General features: G+C 32.0%; 2 protein-coding genes across 2 annotated transcripts; one reads left to right on the top strand and one right to left on the bottom strand.

Moving 5' to 3' along the window:
- Window positions 1–1105: 1105 nt before the first annotated feature.
- Window positions 1106–16266, bottom strand: LOC107456662 (uncharacterized). Its single transcript, XM_016074591.4, has 5 exons — window positions 16171–16266; window positions 12960–13118; window positions 8107–10659; window positions 4923–5027; window positions 1106–1464 (listed from the first exon to the last, which is right to left on the bottom strand). Exons 2-5 carry the CDS (start codon window positions 13093–13095, stop codon window positions 1394–1396), a joined length of 2865 nt encoding a protein of 954 aa, XP_015930077.1. The 5' UTR covers window positions 13096–13118; window positions 16171–16266; the 3' UTR covers window positions 1106–1393.
- A 463-nt stretch (window positions 16267–16729) lies between these two features.
- Window positions 16730–22039, top strand: LOC122270317 (uncharacterized). Its single transcript, XM_087156605.1, has 2 exons — window positions 16730–16847; window positions 16968–22039. The coding sequence occupies exons 1-2, from the start codon at window positions 16730–16732 to the stop codon at window positions 22037–22039; spliced, it is 5190 nt and encodes a 1729-aa protein (XP_087012731.1).
- Window positions 22040–22303: the final 264 nt, after the last annotated feature.

Here is a 22303-nt window from a genome sequence, read left to right as displayed (position 1 = left end):
GACAGGGTGTGGTGTCGCCCTCTATTTCTCGCTCCCGTGATATTCCCGGGCTAGAGTGTTGAGTAGTATCGCGCCAATAAGAATAAAACTAATTAATTTCCTTTGCCGGAAATCATTTTATTTCTTATTTTACACACCAGATGGCAGTGCCAAGATATTTTTAAGGTTATTCTAGATAGACAGTTTCTTTTAAACTAGATGTCAGCACTAATCAAATACGTGTATAGAAAAAATAGTCACTTTTATGACCGTTTTCTTTAAAATGAACCGATCGTTAAGGAATTAAGATTCAGTTTCATTGTCGAATTGCTACTCTACCTAATTATTATCTGTGCTTTGATGCAATTTTTTGGCAAGTCATATTGCGAGACATTTTCATAAGAGTGAGTTTTAAACATTTTTACATTTAAATATGATTTCTATCAGTAGGAATTTTAAAGAAAATTAAAGATTTTTCTTGAAAACCAAACACTTGAGCTGCTGTTGCTCAGTGTACAGAGCACTCACCTCCAAGATGACTCGCGTTCGAATATCGGCGTTAACTGGCCACGCGAATCCTATTCTCGGCTAGTACCGACTGCAATGTTGACATAGTTTTCTTTTTGTTAGTTTCAAGAGGGATATTTTTGTTAAAATAACAGAGTTTGTTGTTAAAATAACAAGATTTGTTTTTGTTTCTTAAAATGACAGTACTTATTAGCTCAAAAAACAAACTTCCGCTTTTAAAAAATTTAACAGATTTTTTTACAGTGTAATATAAATTGTATAATGGGTGCAATGTATAGGCTCATAAATGAGTGCAGATTATTGTCTTATGAATGAGTGCAAAAGATATTTTTATTATAGCTGTTCATAGATTCAAATGGTAAAGTAAAGCAATGGATAATCTTAATAGACAACATAAACAGAAAGTTTTACTAAAAGAACAGCTTATTTTTTCATAATATTTCAATAAAATAAATGATATAGCATGATGTTTTAATAAGACTACAAAAATCTATTCTGTTTTACATTAAAAAAACTTTTAGTTTTATTGAACACAGAAATATTAAATGAGTTGTAAATTTTTTCACAGATCACATTATCTAAAAATAAATAAAGTATATAATCGCAGAATTGCAAAGTTGATTTATTCACAAATAATTACAGAAAGAGAAAAGTAAATAATTAACTGGGATAAACAAAATGGTTGAAATAGATTCTACTAGGGTAATCAGCGCCAAATATTTTCTCTTATATAAGTGTTCTTATTTAGGAAATATCAGTCATCTACAAATTCTTATCTAGTCTAAATATTGCAGATTCTTTCATTGCTCTTGTATGAAGAAAATGAAACTCATTCTTTTTCTTGCTTTTAATGGAAATGTAACGATCTCTTGAATTCGAAAGCAGTTCAAGGCCGTTCGTTATGAAGATGTCGCCGCCGAACTGAAGAACTTTTCACTTCCCTTACGTGCAGAAAATCTAAAACAATTTTAATGTCTTTAATTTCAAGAAAAAATAATATCATTTCTTAAAAATATGTTTTATGATGAACTCGCAGAAAAATTGTTTTAACACTGAACCATAATAACAAAGAAAATTTGCTGCAACCTTAATAAGCTCTTCAATAGAACCGTGCTTCCGTTCAAGGTGAACCGTAGAAACAGGTTCCATAGTTAATGATAGCAAATGACCTGTAGTCTATTGAACCACAGTAACTTGACACATTAATATGGTTGTTGAAACTTTAAATGATATTGTGACTTAATATGCCGCAAATATTCTAACAGAGTGGCAAACTGATGAATTACTAATTCACAAATATTTACTTATCATCCTGGTAGCAGAATTTCCAGAGTCAATCTGCAGCACAGTCGTCATAATTTCAAATTATTGCAAAATTAGGCCAATTAGGCCTAAAATTAAAATTAGGCCTAATTAGGCATTAAAATTAGGCCTAATTATAGCAAAAATTAGGTCAATGTGGTAGGCGTACATCAAAATTAGTGCATATAAGTTATGGAAATATTATATATACACAAGAATGTCATTAAAAACTTGTTATTTTAATTAAAAAAAAATTTGTGATTTTAATTATATGGTAAAATTTAAAGTTAAAAAATAAATTTAGTTCAAATACAGTCGTAAAAAAACAACTAGTTTTCTGGTACTAAGAATTAATTTTTTAATTCTTTTTTGTCATTAAAATTTTTTATTTTTCAAAAATTCCAATTGATAATAGTAACTTATTTTTAAAATTTTGAAACGGCAGCACTTTTCGTTTGGTTGTGTATCTGCAGATTGGCAAACAAGTTTGGCTAAATTAGCTAAAATCTATTATATATAATTCTCTTACGTGGCTCCCAAATTTTGGCTGTATTTCTTTTCCGCCGGTGGCAACGTTCGCTTTGTTTTGTTTACGTTTTGAAAACACCAAAGTATTCTGCCTTTTAATGATGTGTTTCTGATCTAATATATATAATTCTCTTACGTGACTCCCAAATTTTGGCTGAAGTACTTTGTACAACTAAATAAAATTCTTTTCACAACACTTAAATATTTACTTTATTTTCTTCATTTATAGAGAAAACAGTCGGCAAAGAATTCTGTTAGGTTAAAAAACATTTCGCTAAAAAAATAACGAATTCTAAAAGAAATAAAAATAAACAAATGCTGTTGCCAGCCATAGAATTTTTTGAAAGTTAACTTAGCAACATAAATCAAAATGACATAGAAGCGCAACTAGATCAAAATTATGATACTTGAGCGCTTGACGTAACAAATCCTTCAATTCTAAAAGTGTTGTATCGCCAAATGCCCGAATTAACAATTGTGTTGTTAAAGAAATTCTGTAAAAAGTTTTAAATAAACAACCTACTTCCACAACTGCTTCTTGAAGAACTTGGCTCATTGATTAAAAATATTGTTTTAATTTTACAGTACTAACTTTACTTCTACTTTCATTATTGCTATGACCCTCTTTCATTACATTTTACAACTTCATGCTAAATTTGAGGACTTTAAGTTGTTTTGTGGTTGAATACTGACATTTAGAAATGTGTACATAAAAGAAATAATATTTAGAGGTTAAGAGTTGCCTCAGAAAAATTTGAATTGTTGACATTGAATTTAACAATGGAAACAATCGTTTTTGTGAAAAATTGAATTGTATTGTTGACATCAAAACTAAAAATATTGTGTTTCAACTTAACAATACTACCTTAATTTATACGTTAGAATTGCCTCGGAGAAATTTGAATTTGTTAGCAATGACTTAAACAAAAAGTTTTATTTCAATTGGCAAATACTATACTATAATTTTAACTTTTTCTATGACTATACTCCTTTTCTTACTCTTTCCTTTGTTTTTCATACATTTTATATTTTTGTGCTAAAATAAAAAACTTATAGTTGTTCTGCTTCTGAACACAGATGAAATCACAAAATAATGGGCTTCATTAACAATCAAAAATATATACATTTATTTTACAAATTCCACATTATTAGGGTGGCGCCCTTCAGAGAATTAAAAATACAAAATTATTTTCATCAAAGCCGATGCTTTCAGTGGCAGACTACTATTTCATATTGTTTTACAACACATGGTTTTAGCCCTCTGTTGGGAAAGACTTTAAAACAAAACTTACAACAGTTACTTTTCTCAACAACTGAAATTTGGAATAGTGTGATTAAGAAAAATATGTGAACTGTTTGCAATTTCAAATTAATATTGAAATTCACAGGTTTAGAATTTTCTACAGTGAAAAGTTTTCGGAACTTCAGTATTCAAAAAAGTATACAAAAGCTAGACGTTAAGAACGTATCCAATGAGCGAGCAAAGCGAGCACTGGATTGCGAAGCAATCGGAAATGAACTGTGAAAGCAGTTCCGGGGGTTGGCGAGCTCCAGCGAGCAGGGGGTAAAGCCTCCTAGTAAATAATAATTCAGTAAATTTAGGAATTAAAAATGATTTTTCTGTTTTTCCTCTCTCTAATTTTCAGGTTTGTTTTTTGAATCTCGGTAAGGGGAGGAAAATAATCTTCAAATGCTACAATTGTTTTTTAAATTCGGAGATAAAAAAATAATCTGCAGATTCTCTGATAATCCGCAGAGCCTGCTGTCATGCTGGAGGATTTCTCCCACTGGCTTATCACTATTCTGAAATAGTATCTGCTCAGAATTAAAATTATCATTCAGAAGTTACTATTCTAAATAGAAGTAATCATTCTGAAGTTCTTATACAAAATAAAATTTATTATTCCTAAGTTACTGTTCTGAATCGAAGTTATTATGTGTATTTTAACATAACTTACATAACATAATAAACATAACTTATTTTAATTTAAAAAGTGAGTGTTCACTCTTTAAATATAAATAAGTTATAGTAAATAAACTCTTTGAATAAAGTCAGTCAAAAGGAATTAAAACATTTATAAATACAGTGCATAATAGATATTTATACTGCATGTTTAATAATTTTGTCTTCTAACTTAATTAATTAAGCAAACTAACATTACTTAACCTAATTGTCAAAACTTCCCTACTAAATGCCTTATTGTAATTTTGTTACTAACTCTTCTATAATTCTTTTGTAACTCTTTTGTTACAAAAACTGCCTATTTAATTTTCATGTCGGAAAAGAAAACATAATAAAATGTACAATTTTGTCATTTTTTTTATAATTAGTACTCTTACAAGATCATGCAGCAAATCGCGAAGAGACAATGACTTCTTTAATTAGTTGACAAATGTTTGATCAATAATTTTTTTTTACAGGAACGTATCAGACTATTGAAACCTACATTTTAAAAACTTTTAACTTGATTCAGTTTACCCTGTAAATAATATATCTTTACGAAATATCTCCTTACATAATTACTTACATGTAGATCATATGCTATAAATCTCACCAAAAAATAAATTAAAATGAGAAAGCCTACCATTATACTGAGGGGTAGTTGTTGTGGGTGGAAAATATACGACGTTGCCAGCAGCACGACTTTGAATATTACTTTGGACATTAATTTCATTTGAATCATCTTCATCTGAAAAATGGATTGATTTTTTTTATCTTTCTGAAAACGATAAAGACTTATGTTTTACTAAATTTCCATTGAAATATACTTGTGCTTATTGAGTATTATAATGTTGTTTAGGAAGCCGGTAATGTATTTATGTGCAACAAAAAAAATTTCTTTTGTGAGACAAAAGAAGTTTTAGTGCTGCTTTAAGGAAAACTCTTCCAGACTGAAAGTCTGGGGCTGTCTGCCGCTATGGTAACAATCGCGAGCACATTTCTAATGGGGGTGAAATGGAGGAAGGAAGGTGTCGATTGGTTTACTCACGACGACTTACGCTAAGATTAAGACAAAACCATTCACCCCACACCCCTATTCGAAGTGACCTTTCCTCGTAACCATAGTATCCGCAACGACGGAGACGGGTGTCTGAAGGAGTTCTCCTGAAAGCCGCACTATACTTCCAGCCTGTCTTTTTCAAATAGTTGTTTTGAAAGCTCAACTTCCAGTAAAAATTTACAAGGCTATGAGATTTTAAATTCGTATATCAATGCATTTTTTCTTAAAATAAAACATTTTACAAATTTTAAAAAACACTAAATTTTTTGGAAAGAAAATCCAATTCTAAATTGAATCCTTAGATATTTTAAAATTTACACATTAAAAAAATCTCTAAACCATTTTAGCTCTAAGGCATTTGTTGAAGATTTCATTGGAATTTTAAAAAAATTATCAGCATGAATATCAAAATAAAAATATTACTTATATTACTTTTTGAAACAAATTCCATAATTAGGATTTTAAATCTTTCACATTTATCTGTTTGAATTTAAAGATATATTTCAATATACAAATTTATTATAAAGATTTATTATAATTTAAATGATTTCTACTGAACGTCATTTTTATAAGAGCTATGTTTTACTTGTGAGAACGAAAATAACTTTTTGTTTAGAGCAAAATAAACTTCTAACATCAAACAACTAATATGTCATAACCAGGGATCATAACTAACATTTCTAAAACTTGAACATCTCATTAAAACTAAAACCTTTTCTCAAACTATCGGAAATAAACGGCTTTATTTTATTTTTACTATCATATTTTCTTTCGCGTCATTCATCTCGCAGTAAACATGATTGGTTGCAACATGTTTACTAATTAGTAAACATGATTAGTTTACCCGCACTGTGTCTGTACAAACATCATACGTGTTCCTTTATTTTTGGTGGTATTTGCTTTTCATTACTAACACATTAAAATGCAAATAAAAAACTATTTTATGTGATTTTATTTCGTTAAAAAACTCAAATAGAAGAAATAAATGAGAAGTAATTTGAATCGTTGACGAGGCATACCAATTCAAATTGGGAATAGTTTTTATCGTTGTATGTTAAGTTGCTTTTTTCTTCATTTTTTTTAAACATTTTATGATAAATATTTAGATTTATATCCATTAATATGAAATCTCTCGTTTTTTTTAATACTTTTGATTGACATCTACCCAAGCGCGAGCTTACAAAATAACGAGGGGAATTTTTTTTTTCTACTATGGATACAAAAGTCATTATTTAAAGCAAAGAAGGCAGAAAATCACGAAAAAGCTCTTAAATTTGCAATAACTTTTGAACGCATCGGAATTTCGAAACAAAATTTTTGTTAAGTTCACAAATTAAAATAGCTCGTTCAACATGTTAGTTGCAATTCAGCGAACTACAGATAGACCAAACATGGTATTTTTTCCCTACAAATTTAACAGGTTTTAAATCTTACTGATTGAAAAATCTTAAATTTTTATTTCACCCTACTCTGTGCTTTTTTAATACGATTCTTCGTAGTTCTAAGTTTCTAGGCATGGTAGATTTTGTACAGGAAAGCAAAATATAACGTAACGAAAGAGGAAGAGAAAAAACTCACAAAAAGCACCTAAAATTATAATAACTTTCAAATAAATTGGAATTTCGAGGAAAAAATTAAATTCATGATTAAATATGGCCATTTTAGCATTTTAAATTGCAAGTCTATGGTTGCATTTCTGTGGCCTGTGGAACAATCCCTCTTGTATTTTTTTCCACAAGCTTAACAGCTAAGAGTTCTCGAACTAATTATCGAATGTTATTTTTTTATTGCATTGTACCCCTCATACATTTTTCTTCACACCTTTGCAATTTCAAATTTCCTAGTCTTATAGTTTTTTGCGCAGTAAAACAAAATTCAACGTTAAGTTGAACATATGAAACAGCGGCGGCTGGTCTTACGATTTTTAATGAAAAAAAGATAAATCTAAACCAGGAATGGTAAGTATATGACCACACCAGAAACTTTTGGCAGGACGTCAAAACATTTGAAAATAAAGTTACACGTGTATCATGCATAGAAATATGAGATACTAGCATTTGAAAACGTCTGCATTTTAATAAACTTTTAGTCTGAAACTTACATAAAATCCTACTTGCTATTCCACAGCTAAATCTTTATAACGAAATGAAAGATTAATTCCTATCAGCTGATGTTAAAGAAAAAAAAAAGAACTAAAAATTATCTTATAAAGTGTGAATGATCACACATTCTTTCCCCCTATCTCGGCGGTTATTATGATGAATTCATTCTGGTAAACTTATTGTACCAGCCATAAGCGAAAGGTTAAGCACTTTTACTTTAACTTCCATTTTAATCCCTTAATCTGATCTCTCCAAGTAAGCTGTTAGCTAAATCTCTCATCTTGCTTCGAGATGCGTGTCAAGATTCTTGTATTTTTTTGATTATAGGATTATGTTAATAAATCGTGACTTTCATGGAACGGTATGAGTTCTAATTATTGATAAGAACATAACGGATATATAATAATGTTATTTGAATTCCTGCGTATGAATTTCTAAAGTTGCATCTCCCCAGTCAATATGATTTTTGGTGCTCATACGCTTTGAAATCATTTTTTGGTTTTTGTGATGCCGATTTCCTTAAATTGAGCTACTATGATGCCCTAATATAACCAATTACTATGTTTGTATAAACACAGCTCTAAAATTTCCTGCGTCTTTGGACAAAACCCGTACCTTTTTAGGGTCCACCTTTCTTACTCAATAAATATATATAATTAACTTACCAGAATTCACCATGTTCTCATTTATTGATTCTCTCTGCAACCTAGGATCACTTTTTCGAGCAGTATTATCTATGAACCTGTCTCCTCTCTTCACATCTCCATAACTTGGATCATCTTGGTAACTGTAGTCAGAAACTTTATCTCTATTCGTATTTTCTCCTCCTTGGTAATCGCTGCTGTAATCATCGGGATTATTTTGCCTTTCTCTCGGAGATCCTCGAGGTCCACTATCTGGGTACTGATCTCGTGTTTTGCCGTTTTGACTTTGCATGTGATCAGAAAATGTTTTTCTGTTTTGAAAACCAGCCGATTTTTTCTCGTCTTTTCCAACGTCCTCAACGCGGCTTGGATACTTGTCCTCTCCCTTCTCTTCAACGAAAACCTCATGGAAGCTTTCTTTGTTGTTCTTAATTTCCGATTTTCGCTGCCCCTTAACGACAGCCGTCTTATTTCTGTAAGCCTCTTTGCTCCTGAGTAACGTTTTCGATTGTTTCTCCACCTTCTCTTCTTTGAGGTATATGTCTGGCATACTTACGTTGAATAGGTCAGTTGTGGACTCGTTACTTCCACCGATTCCAGTGCCATCACTCACAGTTGCAGACTGATCATCCACTTCAGAGCTTTGGATCACTGGCGCTGCATTTGGTGAGGCAGTTGTTATTACGACCATTTCTCCATCTTTAAAACTAATCGGTTTCGGGTCATACTTACTCTGTGTGTCTGTGTTCTCATCATCTGTCTGTGGTATTCCTTCATCTATTTGAATATGTCTCATTCTACCATATGGAGATTCATGAGGGGCAATGTTTCCTGGTGGTGTATCATAGTCTGGATTTGGCAGCTCTTGACCAGGTGGTAAGAAATTTTCATCAGGCAAGAAGTTTTTGTTATGCAACTCATGATCGGGTGGTAAGAAATGTTTGTCATACTGATCTTGTGGCAAAGTGGTGTAAGTTGTAGTCGTTTCGGTTGCAGTTTCAGTTTTATTTTGAGATTTATCTTCAGTTTTAACATGGACATTATCGTTGACTTTCTGCTGTTCGTTTTCGATAACGCTAGTCTCTTGCTGCAACCTCTTATCGTTAACAAGAGTTTTCTTAGTTCTGAAATTTTCCACCACTCTCTGCATTTTCTCTTCCACGTTTGGTGATCTTAAAACTTCTTTTGAGAGCACTTCATTAGTTTTATCTATCAGGTTAGATTTCTCTTTGTTGCTTTCTTGCAACGGTGCTACTACTGTGACTACTATATTTTTCGGAGCGGTGTCCGCTACATTAGACAAAGTTTGAAATTGGTTTGCTGGAGCCTCTCTGAGTGCAGGTCTGGAATTCTGATGGTTATTACGGAATTGTCTTTCATTACCAAATGTATTCTGAGGGACAGACTCTTGTTGAGAATTCGGCAATAAACCATAGTCATCCTCATTTGACCCAAGCGAGTCTAAAGCTCCCGGGATTTCATTTAAATCTGGATAATCCATTGGTACATTATCGGCTCCTATATCAACATTTCTTTTGTAACCTATATCATTCATATTTTTCTGCCTATATGTATTCATCGGTGAAATTTCAGAATTAGGATGTGGAGCGAATCTTTTCAGGTGTGAATATCTGCGTGTGTTTTCCCACATTTTTATGGGATCATCCTGGCTTTGATCATCTGTTTCTTGTGATTTTTTTTTACTATTACGTGATGATTTTTTCACCGACTTTGTTTCGCGGCTTTCCACAGCTTTAGGTTTATCGGTATTCCCGTATCGTTCGGGCTCAACATCGGACATCTCCTTATCGAACCACTTACCCAAACTATCTGGTCTTTTGAATTCGATATTTCTGACGTTCGTGGAACGTTGACGTTTAGAAAGTTTTGAATTATCTGCAGCTCTTTTAGCTGACTTAGTAGTAACAGAAGATGCTGTCGTTGCAGCAGAAGTTTTAATTAGCACTTCAGTTTCAGGCAGGGCTGGATCTGTTTCAGTTTGGTTTTCAGGAGAGAAGTTTTCATCCTCCAGAGAGAAGTTTTCGTTTTTGGGAGGGAAATTTTCAATTTCAGGAAGGTAATTTTCGTTTTCACGAGGGAAATTATCATTTTCAGGAGGAACATTTTCAGGAAGAAAGCTTTCGTTTTCGCGAGGAAAATTTTCATTTTCAGGTGGGAAATTTTCGTTTTCTGGAGGAAAATTTCTTTTACCGGGTGGAAAACTTTCATTTTCAGGTGAAAAATTTTCATTTTCAGGAGGAAAATTTTCCTTTTCAGACGGAAAATCTCCTTTACCGGGTGGGAAATTTTCAGTTTGATCACGCATTCGAAATTGATTACCGTATATTTGATCACGATACGCAGGATTTGGCATACGATTATTATAGTATTTTTTATTGGGAAAAGTTCTTTGATTTTGGAAATTATTGATCCTCTGATCATTACCGTACTTAGTTGGAGGATATTCTTGGAATGGTGGTCCAAATCTATCTATGCTCCTTTGGATTGCAAATTTCTTATTAACGTTTGGGTACCTTGACAAACCTCTCTTTAATATCAATTCATTATTTAATTCTAAAAAATAAAAGTATCTTTTAAATCTCAGTTTATTAATTATCAGTGGTTTGGTATAGTAAATTTCCTATTACTTCAGGAATTCGATTGAGCAACAATGGCAAATAGATAATCAAAAAGCATTTAATTATTTCTAATTTTTAAGAGTATATTAGTAAAACTTATAGCCAAACTTATAATGCTAAAACAAAAACATAAAAAAGATGGAAAAAAACAAAACGCATCTCAAAATATCGATTGTCTTAATATCACCCCAACAAAAATACGGTAAAACAGAATATTATGTTGTAGAATACCATGAAACAGAATGTCTCATGGATAAAAAACCACAAGTTACTAATCTTTAGCAGAAAACATATCATTGACCACAATCTCACATGGATATCGTCTAGCAATAACCACGTGTATAAATGTCTTATTTACAATTTACTATATTATTGTTTTATTTTATTTTACAATATTTATTTTATAACCGGAGTTGAACAACTGATCCATGTTTGAGTTTATGACTGCCAATGTCCAAATCCGAAGCCTTGTAATTTTGGACCATACCCAAAAGACAAGGGTACTATTGGTCAATCCTCGGGACAAACTCGTCTCCTTGGAGGAATTTTTGATACTGTATTTCTGTACTATATTTTTGCTTAAAAACAGCGCGCACATCAGTACTTCGTGTAAGTATGATTTTATTTTAGAATTAGTCGACGGATAAACCAAAAAGCAAGAAAAATACGAAGAATTTTTTTTTCTACAATGGCATAATTTAAGAAATAGTAGCTTATTTAAAGGAACATTAAAATGCATTTAGCAGTATAAACTTCAGAAAAAAGTATTCATGGAAATTAGAGCGAGAATGCTTTATTCAATGAGTTCCACAACAAATTAGTCCAAGTTTTGAAACGTCAACGATCTTTTCACCGACTTTTCAAACAATCACGCTCATAGTTAACAAGTGATATCATAATTCTATTTTTCTTTTTCCTCTTAAATAAACAAACTTCAACAGAAAGGATCAAAACGTTGCAGAAGATAATAATATTCAATTCATGAATTGCAAATACTACTTACTGAACTATCTTACTGTATCTAGTTTGATCATTCTGCTTAAAATACATCAATCAGAATTTTATTTTCTAAATGCATATTTAATATAAATTATTAAATAGATGAAAAAGTTTCACTTTAATCATCAAGATAGCATTTTAAAACATGAAATGCAATATAATTAGATCAAAAGTTATTAAAGCATTTTATATATTTATATATTGTTTTTCTGCGCACTGTATGTTATTTAGGGACTAAAATCAAGTGTTGACTCAAGCATAATCATAATTAACCGCTTGCAATCCTTGGATTTAACAAAATCAAAGTTAAACCTGTTTGAAGATTAAACAAATGTTACTAAAAAATTATTAAAATTTTTAAAAAAAATTGTAATAGTTTGCATATTAAGGTGTCCGACTTGGGGAAAATCGGTAATTTCGAAGGAATATTTTTTTTAAATACTCTATAATTGAAATTACGATCAGTTATCTTTCTAAATCTCTTTAATTCGAAACTGAGTGTTATAATCAATAATTAATTATTTTATTCATGTAAAATAGTGCTTTATATTTACATATTTTAGATCCATTTTCTGAAAAAAACTGTAATTTTAATAATATATCTTAAGGCTAACACTCATTAAACAAAAAGTTTATTGTAGAACTCTTTGAAACTTCGTATAAAGATTTTGTATAACGTCAGCAATAGTTTGAACTGAAATCTAAGGTCAAATGTAAATTTATTATTTTTATCACGCTAAGTAAGAATGTTCAGAATTTTTCTTTTAAAAAATTAATATTGAACAATCTATTTAGTTTTATTTCATTGTATATTCAAAATGTATTTTATATATTTCATTTCAAACAGCAGGCAATCCTATTTTTGATCCAGAAAAAAAATATTTTGCTATTTATGTAGAGATGCTAACATAACGTAAGAAAACAACAACTAGATTTTATGCTCAAATTTGGTTTTATCTTAAACAATTATTTTTTACATTTTTATTAATTTTTGAGCCTATAAAATTAAAATTTAGGCTGTTTTAAAAAAAAACTGTTCGATTCCAGTTAAATACTTTAATGATTATGGAAAATTGCTAACTAAATATCACAATATAAAATTTTGTCTTAAAATTAAGAGTGAGAGCTTTTGAGATTACCTCACTAAGAAAAACACAAGTCACCACATTCAAAGAGTAGAAATATGATATACACATGAAACTTAAATGAAAAGAATAAACTGAGGTAAAAAAATACCTGGATAATCTTTATAAATTTCATCATAATCATAATTATAACTATTTTTTTCCGAATATGCAAAAGACTTAGAGAACGCACAAACAATTAAAAAGAGCATATAAGAGAACGCCATTCTTTTTAATAGCTGTTTCATTTGAGCCTTGATACCTTTGTAAGCTGAAAGTAAAAAATGCATACGTTAGATTAATGTATGATATTTTAAATTTCTAATATAGCGCTATTCAATGTCTTTTAATAGGTTATACTGCCTTTGGATATTGACTTTATCTAATAATTTTTTCAAGCAAAAAAAAAATGACATTTCAAGCTCATGTAAGAACGGCATTTGAAAAATACGTTTCCTTTTATGAATTTTAATCGAAATATTTTGAAATTACATATGTTGAGACAAGGTTTTTTGAGATTCCAACGAAAAAATCCATTGAACAGATAGCTCTTGACTGTTATTATTAAATTAGCATTCCTACAGTTTTTAGAATAATGGGTCATTAATGTTAAATGTGGCCTCAAATAGAGTGAGATAAAAAGCTATGATAGAAGCCTTATGCTCCAATTCGGAGTGAAGAAGAATGTGTATGTAGTTTGTCTACGGTAAGAAGTCCCCCCGCCACAAAGTCTGAGGCTGTCTGTTGCTATGGAAACAAGAATAGCGCATTTCAGGGAAGGTAGTTTTTCTTCATTCTAGGGCTAACACAATAGACAGAGAATATAGATTCCGCTTTTCTCGTAGCCCGAGCTAAAATCAGTCCCAAACAAAGTCCCTACACCCCTACTTGAAATAGTTATACCTTGTTACTATAGTCACCACCATGGGTTCAGACGAATGGCTAGGGGAGTTCTTATTTTAAACAAACTATATGTTGGTTAAATAAACAGAACACTGAGACCAAATGCAGTGGGAAAGCTGTCAGTGTTGCACATCGGTTTCGATCAGTAAGAACGCATTCGCATCGGTAGAACGATCAGAAGCTGGGTGAGCTTACCACAAACAAGGAAAGAATCCTGAATTCTAGTAATAGGTAAATATAGCTCGTGATAAAACAAAAAAATTTTAAAAAAATTTAAATTTGACTTTTTTTTTTGCAAAAGTTATATAGGAAAGGAATACAATTTTTGATAAAATCTAGACCGTATTATTTCATAAAACAAATTATGATTGTAGAAAGAATCAAATATTTCATTAAATCATCAGTCAATTTATCCATTCTAAATTTCAGAAAACCAGTTCATTAGTTTCTAAAAATTTGAAAATGTTATACAATATTTTTCAAATGTAAGCACTTAAAATTAAAACAAAACATCCATTTTATTAAATAAAAAATTCGCAAAATATAATTTAATCGGAGTTTAAAATAAACAGAACTTTATGATAAAATGAAATAAATGTATATATGTAGTGTTACCCCTCAAATGATAGAAAAAAAATACTTGTCTCACTAACTATAAAGATTTTTATGAATTTCTACTGAAAAAATAATGCAAGTTCTGACTGCAACAGATTTGAATACACATACCATGATTTTACGGTGAATATGAACTCGGAATCAAGTCAAGTCAAAGGTATAGTTATTAATAAGCAATCGTAGAAGAAATTTCCGTTTCAAGTGCAGCTTTAATTTTTGTTTTATTTATTTATTAATTTTTGGCGCAATACTGTTTTTGCCTCAACCGTACACAAGTTAAGAATTATTAAGAAGTTAGGAATTATTATTAAAAATCGCAATTTTCAACTAGAAAATTTCTTATCGAAATTTTCTCGAACAAATTTGTTATAAATCATTTTTATCCAGCTTTGTGATGGCTAACTAAATATTTTTAAAATAAAATATTAATTATACGTTAAATTTTATGGAATAAAATGCAACCATATCAATCTTTCTAGGTAAAAACTACTGAAGAATTCCAACTTCCTAAAATTCTAAGACAAAGAAAAGTCATTCTGGAATTTCAATTTTGGATCTGATATCGGTTAGCGACTAAGTTGATTTGAAAATGTAAGAAGCAGGCTCGGTGAGTCAATTTTATTCTAATACTTTTCATTCTACAAAGCGCCAAAATAAAAATATATTTTATTTTTCGCCTATACTTTTTTTTTATTTTCTAGCCAGAAATCCTCATTGTTACAGTCTTCTGTAAGCCTTAATTTAATTAAAAAAAATATTTTTGAGATCTGACCCCACATGCGTATTCTAATTGGCAAAATTTAACTGTTGTATAGCGATCTTGGTAAATTTAATTATCGTTTGCTTTCACTAAACAACTTTAAATTCACTTGCATTCTTTCTTAGTGTGTTTTTTATAAAAAATTTTGGGAGAAATATACTGTTTCAAAACGTCCCTTGGCGAATAGATAGCATTAGTATTTAGGTGCATTAAGTAAAATGGTGCCAAAAACGTAATACAATACAAATAACTAAAGCATAAAAAATCATGATTTAATATGAAAACATAACAAAAATAAGACATGACATAAAAACATAACCAAGCATAACAAATATATGGATAATATAAAAACATAGGTTAGAGTGTAGAATAAGGTGCCTTTGGATTGGTCACTTTAGCATGAAGCATATAATATAAATGCAATATTCAATTTTCCGATTATTTTTATAACAATTTCAAATCTTTAAGTTTTTCTCATTTTTAGTTTATTTTTCCTATTTACATAAGAAAGTTGCTTAAATAAGGAGACAAATCTATTCTAAACTTTTACCGCAACATAACATAGCAAAAATGTGCATTAAAAACATAATTCTCTGGTTACCACATATGATGCAACATCGCTAATCACGATGCCCATATTGGCGATATTTTAAGGGGTTCACTAAATATAGACACTCTCAAATTTTAAAGAAAAAGAAATTATTGTACCAAAATTTGCACCAGAGTTGCAACACCTAATTCCTGATAAACTTTCCTTACCTTTGTAACGCAAGGCTCTATCACAAAAATCTTAAGCTTTAATTTCGAACTTATAGACTTTTTTTTGCAAAACAATTATAATAATTTTTAATGACATATTTAATGAACGAAACAAAAAATGTGCATATAAGGTTGAAATGCATGTCAATTTCTTACATTAATGCATTTAATCCACGACTGTAATAAATAACTGACTCAATTACTTCTTCATGTAGATAAGTGGTTAGAGTTATTTTTTTTTGGATAAAATTTACGCAATTGTACTAACTGGATACATTTTACTTACCATCATTTTTTAAAACCTTGCTCTTTATTTTGTTAAATCCTTTTCAGTTTATCAAAAAATTAATTCTGCGAATGTTTGAAATCATTTGTAAACAATGAGAAAAAGTTCAACACCAAACATGCTTATGCAAGTTTTGAAAACCAAATATTCAGGTGGACTAGACCTTAAAATCAATCACTCTTTGAAAATTATATAATTGGGTATGTTTAAGATTTTAAGTCATTAGCGTATGTATATTTGACCGAAGCGCCACCTTTAATTTTCATCAGATTTATTTGTTTTAATATTTCACTTTAGGTTGCGTGGCAACCAGAGATAGTTTTGTTGTTGTTCTTTTTTGTTGTAATTTAGAATTATAATTTTTAGAATCCGTTTTTGATGCTAAATTATTTGTTATTAAAAGATTAAAGTTTTATAATTGTTGTCATTCATCTGTAGAACTTGTAGTTCATTTGATTGATTTTATTTAAAAGGCGTCCGCATTATTTATTTTCACTTATCAACGACATTTTGTGGCGTCCGCGACAGGACGGTTGATACGCTATTTCTGATTTGAAAAATGTTTTTAGCATCAAAAGGATTTAAAAAGGAAGATCTTATTATTGTTGCCCAAGAAATTGGCGAAGTATTACCTCAAAAGGCTACTGTAGCGGATCTGAAAACGATCATTTTGAAAAGTAAAGAATATTTAGCTGATCCAGATTTTGTAACAAGTGTATTGGTAGCTACTGTCAATGATCGACGACAAAAGGAGGAATATGAAGAAAAAGAGAGACAAAGAGAATATGAAGAAAAAGAGAGACAAAGAGAATATGAAGAAACAGAGAAACGAAGAGAATATGAAGAGAAACAAAGAGAATATGAAGAGAGAGAAAGTATAAGAAACCATGAACTGGAGTTGGCGAGAATTCAAGCTACATCGCAAAGAACCGGTGAGTCTCCGCCAAATATTATTAGTGCCAGTGCCAGAAAGCAGTTTAATTTGCCAAAATTAGAACTTAGGCAATTTAGTGGAGATTTAAAAGATTGGCTACCATTTTGGGGACAATTTGAACAAATTAATAATGATACAGATATTGCCCCTGAAAACAAATTTCAATACCTGATTCAGGCTACAACTGTTGGATCTAGAGCTAGAGAAGTTGTAGAAAGCTTTCCTCCAACAGCTGCAAACTATACCAAAGCAGTAGACAGCCTTAAAGCCCGATTTGGCAAGGATGACCTTTTGGTCGAAGTTTATGTTAGGGAATTGTTGAAGCTCATAGTTTCCGTTCAAAAGCATGAAAAGATATCTATGACGTCCCTTTATGACAAACTAGAGTCATATCTTAGAGCTTTAGAAACGTTAGGTGTTACGACCGAGAAATGCGCTTCAATACTATTCCCTATGGTAGAATCTTGTTTCCAAGAAGAGTTTCTAAAAGCCTGGAACCGAAGTTCTTCCCGCGTTGCTTCAGTTGACGCCAAAGAGCGATTAACGAACATCATGGCTTTTCTGAAGGCAGAAACGGAAGGTGAAGAAAGAATTAATTTGGCCATGTCAGGTTTTGGCTTGGGATCTGATGAAAAACGCCAACCCTTTAAAAAGAAAGCAAGAGATTTGCCAACAAAAAGATTTTCAACAGCGGCAAATCTATTGACTACAGATGTAAAAGATTTGAAGAAAGTGTGTGTGTTTTGTTCAGGGAAACATAAAAGTTCAGATTGCTTTTCCGCTCGAAATATGACTTTAGCTGAAAGAGAGAACATAGTAAGAGAAAGTCAATGTTGTTTTGCCTGTTTAATGCAAGGACATCCAGTTCGTAAGTGCAAAGCTTTTATAAAATGTGTCATATGCGGTAAAAGACATGTGGTACTAATGTGTGAATCTTTAGCTGCAAAAAATCGTGAACCCGATAAATCTGGGCAGAAAAGTGAAAGTTCCGAAATAAACATGTCCAACATCACGTACGGTCCGAAAGTGTTCCTTCAAACTATGAAACTAAAGCTGATATCTGATAGAAAAGAAATTGTGGTGAGAGCAGTTTTAGATTCTGGATCACAAAGAACATATATTTTAAAAAATTTGGCTGAAACGATGAAATATGTTCCCTTGAGAAAAGAAACTCTCATACACTCTTTGTTTGGTGGTCATAAATCAGATAAATTTGAACACACGTGTTATAGAATTAGATTAAGGAATCCAGAGAATAACTTGACTTGTAACATGGAAGCTTTGGATCAAGCATCTATTTGTGATACTATAACACCTGTTAGCTTTGGACCCTGGTTAAAAGAGCTTGAAGAAATGAATATAAAGTTGTCAGACGTCGGAAATGAGTCACAACCAGTTCAAATTCTGCTTGGAGCTGACGTAATAGGAAAACTTATGACAGGAAAACGAAGAGTTTTGGCAAGTGGATTAGTAGCAATAGAGACACTATTGGGATGGACTTTAACAGGGAAAGCACCTGAAAATGATTTACCGTCAAGCAATGCAATGTTGGTTACTTCACTTTTAGTAAAAGAAATGGATATTTCTGAGCTGTGGAGATTAGATTCTTTAGGAATAAAAGATCCTTCAGAACAAAAATCTAGAGAGGAACTGCAAGAAGCCTCAATGGAACATTTCTTAAATACAGTGAAAGTTGAAGGAGATGGCCGTTTTATAGTTAGTCTGCCATGGCTTGATGGGCATTTGCCTTTGCCAGATAATTATGATTTGGCGTTAAAGAGATTGCAAATGACAACACGCAAGTTGAAAACCGACAAATTGTATGATGCCTATGGAGAAGTGTTCAAGGACTGGGAGAAAGAGGAAATAATTGAAGAGGTTCCAAAAGAAGACATGGAGATACCTTGTCATTACTTACCTCATCGACCTGTGATAAAGGAGAGCAGCACAACTAAAATCAGGCCCGTGTTCAATGCTTCTTCTAAGAGAAAAGGAGTTCCTAGTTTAAATGATTGTGTAGAAAAAGGGTTAAATTTGATAGAAGTAATTCCCTCAATGATAAATAAATTTCGGAGATATCAATTTGGCGTAACAGCTGATATACGTAAGGCTTTTTTGCAAATAAGTCTTTATGAAAATGATAGAAATTTCTTGCGATTCTTATGGTATGGAGAAGATGGACAGCTGAAACATTTTCGTCATCGAAGAGTTGTGTTTGGCGTTTCTTGTAGTCCGTTTTTGCTAGGAGCTACTATTCAATACCATTTGAATAATAAACTAGAGGAAGCAATGGGAGGGAATGAAAAATACCCTAAAGAGATTATACAGGAACTAATATGCAGTTTTTATGTAGATAATTGCCTCACAAGCGTGAAAACTGAAGTAGAGCTGAAACAATTCATAGAAGTTGCTACTAATATTATGGCTGAAAGACAATTTGATTTACGAGGGTGGGAGTCTACTAACCCATCAGAACTTAATTCTAGTGAGACCAATATTCTAGGAATGAAGTGGAATAGACAAAGTGATACTCTGTTAATTAATATTCCTGATATGAAAGACACAAAACTTGAAAAAATCACCAAAAGAAGCATTTTAGCTGCCTCACACAGAGTTTTCGATCCTATGGGGATAAGTAGCCCGGTATCGCTACGACCAAAATTATGGTTACAAAATTTGTGGAAAGCTAGAATTGGTTGGGACGATGAAGTTGACACAAAAACACGAGAAGATTTTACAAAGTGGCTAAGTCAGCTTGAATATCTGAAGCACATAGAAATCCCAAGGTGGTTACATTGTGACAAAGGTTACGAAAGCATTTCATTACATTTCTTTTGTGATGCCAGTAAATTTGCGTATTCCACAGTAGTTTTCCTGAGAATAGAAGATGAAAGCAATGTTCAAGTTCACCTGATACAGAGTAAAGCAAGAATTGCACCTAGCGGGAAAAAGGAAACAACGATTGCTCGACTTGAACTTCTTGGTGCCACAATTGCAGCTCGTCTGTCTATTGAAATAGTAAAACAGTTTCCGACGGACAAAGTTCATTTCTGGACAGACTCAACAACTGTATTAGCTTGGCTTAAAAGAGAAGACACATGGGGTGTATTTGTGGAAAATCGAGTTCAAGAAATCAGGAAATTGACTCCAGTAAAAGCATGGAGGCATTTGCCCGGATCTATGAATCCCGCAGACTTACCAAGTAGAGGTTGCTCTGCTCAACAACTTGGCAATTCGAAGTGGTGGGAGGGTCCCAGCTGGCTATATCTTTCCCACACGCAATGGCCTGCAGCAGCTGACGAAATTTCCGTTAATGAAGAGGAAATAAATTTGGAAAAAAGAAAACAAGTAGTTATTTCCATGGTAAATATTGAAGTAACGGAAATATGGTGTAATTACTTTTCAACATATAGCAGAAATGTAAGAGTAGTAGCTTGGATCCTACGTTTTGTCCACAACGTTTCACATCAGGATAAGTTGAAGGGAAATTTAATCTGTGAGGAGTTAACAAAGGCAGAAAGTGTGATTTTTAAGTCAATGCAAACAACGCATTTCCAAGATGATAAATTTCTCGCCAAAATACAAGCTTTTCGAGATAAAAGTGATATTCTGAGAGTAAAGACCAAACTGGTACATAGTGATGAGAATGAGAATTTCAAATGTCCAATCCTTTTACCTGCTAACAGTGTTGTGTTAGAATTAATCCGTGAAGAGCATATAAAAGCGATGCATGCAGGTCGTTCCATCTTACTCTCAAGACTCAGAGAGCGATACTGGATTCTTAAAGCTAAAAAGTTAGTAAATAAAATTATTTCCAAGTGTGTGATTTGTAAGCGTCATCAAGCTAAACCAGTAGAAGTTCCGTTTGCGCCCCTTCCAAGAGAAAGAGTTACTCAGACAAAAGTTTTCCAAGTGTCTGGTGTGGACTATGCCGGTCCGCTGTTTCTAAAATCGAATGAAAAAGCTTGGATCGTTTTGTTTACCTGTGCTGTGTACCGAGCAGTTCACTTTGAATTAGTACGGTCTCTCACTACAGATGCTTTCATTCAAGCATTCAGACGATTTATCGCAAGAAGAGGTAGAATATCGGTCATTTACTCGGATAATGGAAAGAATTTTGTAGGAGCAAACAATTATTTAAAGAATTTAGATTGGGACAAGATTGCTGTGTACTCAACCGCTCAGAAAATAATTTGGAAATTTATTCCACCCACAGCAGCATGGTGGGATGGATGGTGGGAGCGGATAGTTGGAATGCTTAAGACTCTTCTGCGTCGTGTGTTAGGTAAATCTGTTGTAGATTATGAAGAACTAACTACAATTTTATGTGACTGTGAATCGGTTATAAATAGCAGACCATTGACCTACATTCACGATAATCCATCTGAATTAGTGCCTTTAACTCCGGCAACATTTATATACGGGGAAGGTAGCAACAGCAACGAAACTCCCGATCTAGACCTTGTGAATCGAACCTCTATGTTGAAACGTGTGAAATTTTTGCAAAAATTACGTGAAGATCTCAAACAAAGATTTAGAAATGAATATCTTGCTCAGCTAGTGCACAAGGGAATAAGAAGGAATGATGTTATAAACATCGGTGATATTGTTTTAATAGGACAAGATAATGCTCGACGCATAGATTGGCCTCTTGGAATTGTCTTGGAGCTTTATCCTGGAAAGGACAGTATTCCTAGAGTAGCCAGATTAAGAACCTCTCAAGGAGAAAGGATCCGACCTTTCCAGAGACTTTATCCTTTAGAGTTATCAGCAAAGAACGATATGGATGTTCTGGAAAAGTCTTCAAAGAAACTTAACTTGGAAGTTGATAATATTCCTAAGTCCGTTGATGTGCCTGATAATTTGGAAGTGAATTCTCCTATCAAAGGCAGATTGGGAAGAATCATAAAAATTCCACAACGTTTGGATTTATGAACTTTTTGTTATTTACATAATGACTAAATATTTTTTAATTAGTTTCATATAAAGGTGACCAATATACATGAGTTAGTTTGTATTTTAAAGAAATGCTAAATGATTGTTCCAAAGTGCTATTTATAATATCACTTTGCAAGGTGGGAGTATGTTTAAGATTTTAAGTCATTAGCGTATGTATATTTGACCGAAGCGCCACCTTTAATTTTCATCAGATTTATTTGTTTTAATATTTCACTTTAGGTTGCGTGGCAACCAGAGATA

Source organism: Parasteatoda tepidariorum, chromosome 2 (assembly GCF_982258835.1).
Source record: "Parasteatoda tepidariorum strain Cologne lab strain chromosome 2, Ptep-v5.0, whole genome shotgun sequence".
NCBI classification, from domain to species: Eukaryota; Metazoa; Arthropoda; class Arachnida; order Araneae; family Theridiidae; genus Parasteatoda; species Parasteatoda tepidariorum.
Note: the sequence above shows the minus strand (reverse complement) of the source record. Positions and strands in the feature narration are given on the sequence as shown.